Raw genomic sequence first — 3,479 nt, forward strand, 5'->3', positions numbered from 1 at the left:
ATTTTATCTTTGCTTCTACCAGAAATTGTTTTTCTTACTTAAAGAGGGCAAAAAAAGATTGCCTTTAGAACTTAAAAAATCACTTTAAAATATAGAAATTTTCAAAATCTATAGGTTTTCCTCATAAGTGACTTGGCAATTGTCATTTGAAAAGTAACAGTACAGAAAACATGAAAGTGAGATCAGTTAGGGTGTTCAGAAGTGTCATCATGTCTTAACTAATTAGGAGTAATGAGGTGACTGTGATATCTTGTCAGAATTCAGGTATCTATTTTTCAGTTTTCTCATGGCTGTCTTCACCTCCTGATTCCTCAATGTATAGATTATTGGATTCAGGATGGGAGTGAAGATAGTATAAAACACAGAGAGTACTTTGTCCACCAAGAAGCTGCTCAATGGCCACATGTAGATGAAGATGCAAGGCCCAAAGAACATGAAGACAACAATGAAATGGGCTGTACAGGTGGAAAGTGCTTTGGAGGATCCCCCAGAGGAATGGTGTTTGATAGTTACTAGAACAATTACATAGGAATTGAATAAGAGAATAAAGCAGGATAGAGCAATGATTCCACTTGTGGAGATCATGAAGAGTCCTAGTACATAAGTATCTACACAGGCTAGTTGGAACACCACAGGAAGGTCACAGAAAAAACTGTCTACCTCATTGGGGCCACAGAAACGCAAGTGAAGAGCAAATATCACTTGGCTCATTGAATGCATGACACCCACAACCCAGGAAGTCACTACAAGCATAAGACACACCCGGGGATTTATAATAGTTGCATATCGGAGGGGTTTGCATATGGCAATATATCTATCAAAGGACATGGCCATGAGCAGAATAATCTCAGTGCCAGTAAAGAGATGCAAGAAAAAAATCTGGGAGATGCAGCCATCAAAGGAGATAGTTTTATGTCCAGTGAGATAGTCAGTAATCATCTTGGGAGTAGCAAAGGAAGCTAGAGACATATCAATGAGAGAGAGGTTAGTGAGCAAAAAATACATGGGAGAATGAAGGTGGGAATCAGCAATGACTGTGATGACTATGAGGCAGTTGCCCACCATTGTTGCCACATAAAACAAAGAAAACACCATGAAGAAGAATAGCTGGAGGTCCCAGGAACTGGAGAGTCCCAACAACACAAATTCAGACACAGTGGATTTATTGCCTATATCCATGGTCTCAGGGAACAGGCAAAGGACTGTAGAAAAGAAATCAGAGATAAATAAATAATGTTGGCATGGAAATTATAACCTCATGTTTAAAGATTTTATTCTTCATAATTTATTAGCTTTATTCTCACAAGCACTGAATCAACTTCAGATCCCAGAAGGAAGTTACCACATTGCCAGCTATTGTCTAAAAGTTAATGGAGAATAATGCATAAGGTTCCTTTGTTGATTATTCGTACTTTTGTTTTAAAATGAGATTTCTGTCTCTTCATTTGTCCCTAATTTAGAACAGTATTTACATGTATTTACTCCACATTGGTGAGATAGAAGCATATCTTGTTGTATTGCTCCTTTGCTGTTTATGAATTTTGTGTGGCTCATTTATGTAATAAGTACCAAGAAAAAAAGTAAATAACTTCCCAAAGGAAAAGCAAAATAGTACAGGACACAAGGAAGTGAAGAGAAAGAGGGGCAAAGAGTAGGAGAGGTAAGAAGGTAAAAAAAAAGAGAAGGGAAGGGAATGAAAAAGAAGGGAAGTCATGTGAAGGATAGACAAATAAAAGGATGGAAAACTAAAACAAAAGTATTTAACCATGATAATTGGCATATACTTCCCAAAAGAGTGGCTGTCATCACCTTGTGCTGATTTAGTACAGAATATTTTAGGGTAAGAAATGCCTACTATAGCCAGCTTCTTTAGTTGAATGATCAGCTAGATGGTATCTGAAACTATCCCATTAGCAAAAATCTATCAGGTTTAGGTGCAAAGAAGGTTGAAGAAGGAGCCTAAAACTGGCAGAATTGCTTCAGCTATTACTAGAGTCACTGAATACTCCCTAGTGACCTGGGCTGGGCAGAGGTAAATAGTAGAGAAAGATAAATAGTTAAAAAATAGTTAAAAGAGAATTGAACCACTATTGTCCTATGCTTCCTAAGGATGAGAGAGAGAGAGAGAGAGAGAGAGAGAGAGAGAGAGAGAGAGAGAGAGAGAGAGAGAGAGAGAGAGAGAGAGAGAGAGAGAGAGAGAGAGATGATCCAGAAAGATGTCTGGTTTAGTTATTCACTATAGGTATTAAAATCACCTTTAGTTCTATAGTAGATGAAAGGGAAAATGAGAGAGAAGCAAAATTGACCCAGAACTTGGAGGATAGGAAGGAGTAGAAGGCAAAAGGAGTCTATAGTGTCTCCACAACTATAGCCCACAGGCATAGCAACAGTCCCATAAGAAATCTTGAGCATTGGACAATAAAAACTTCAACACTATAGCAGGGGTATACTATTTCTGTCCCTGTACCTATAATAATTAATTAGTAATTGTTTAGAAGAAAATTATCCCCTGGTTCCTCCTTATGTTCTCTCATCCCTATCCTCCCCAACCCAATGCCAACTATATCCTAATTCAACCTGCTCACTCCTTCCTTTGCACCCTCTGGAATTTCAGTTCCAAAGAAAATAAACTTCCCTTCAACCCACACCTCTTTCTCTCCCACTCTTTTCATATATTTTTCCCCCATGGGGGCTAGGATTCCTTTGATCATGTGGCATCCCTGGCTGTCTTCTTCCATACTCCCAGTACCTTCTTTCATATTCATCCTGGGGAGGAATTAAAATATTCCTTTCTCCCAATTGCCATTTCCAGCCTCCCCCTTTGCTTTCATTAAAATTTTCTTCTTTTAAATCCCCACAATTGAAAGCTTCCACCCAATCAAAATTAAAATAGATGTAGTATATTCCCATCGACACCATTATTCCTCCTTTCTTAAAGAATTCAGCACCTGGTTCACCATCCTTCAGGCCTCCCTCAAACCCTTTCTGCATACTTGGAGACTTTAATTGTCACACCATGTTTCTTCCTATTCTCCAACTTCTCATTTCCCCAATCTCTTTAAGTCACACAATAACCTATTCACTTTGCCTAGTCATATTTAGGGATGGTTAGACTCCAAGTTTCTGCTATCTGACCATATTATTTCACCTCTCTCTATCCTTCACTCCTTTCCCACATTTTTTCCATCATTGACTTCCTTTCCCTTCATCCCTCAGTGTTTTCATTGACCTTTAGAGCTGTTCTTCCCTTTCTCCAACCTTTATCTAGAAGTTAACCATTTCATCTCTACACTATCCTCTACTCTTGGATTCTTTGCCCAGTATCCTATTGCTGCTTTTCTCTTTATTAAGTATAGCAATAGATTACTCCCACAGTATCCTCCACTCTTGCTCACAAACTTTTGAACAATGTTGGAGGAAGTACTACAACTGAGCTGCCTAGGTTCATCATAAATCCATGTTATCCATGTTATCCTCAC

At 38.5% G+C, this 3,479-nt stretch overlaps 1 protein-coding gene across 1 annotated transcript; it reads right to left on the minus strand.

Annotated features, from left to right (window-relative positions):
* Positions 1-222: 222 nt before the first annotated feature.
* LOC100028930 (olfactory receptor 4K2) lies at positions 223-1,182 on the minus strand. The gene has a single exon (XM_007480114.2). The coding sequence runs from the start codon at positions 1,177-1,179 to the stop codon at positions 223-225; it is 957 nt and encodes a 318-aa protein (XP_007480176.2). The 5' UTR covers positions 1,180-1,182.
* Positions 1,183-3,479: the final 2,297 nt, after the last annotated feature.

Source organism: Monodelphis domestica, chromosome 1 (genome assembly GCF_027887165.1).
Source record: "Monodelphis domestica isolate mMonDom1 chromosome 1, mMonDom1.pri, whole genome shotgun sequence".
Taxonomy (NCBI): domain Eukaryota; kingdom Metazoa; phylum Chordata; class Mammalia; order Didelphimorphia; family Didelphidae; genus Monodelphis; species Monodelphis domestica.

What these genes read in the sequence shown, in the direction of transcription:
- LOC100028930 (XM_007480114.2), bottom strand. Translation starts at nt 1,179, where the DNA reads ATGGATATAGGCAATAAATCCACTGTGTCTGAATTTGTGTTGTTGGGA.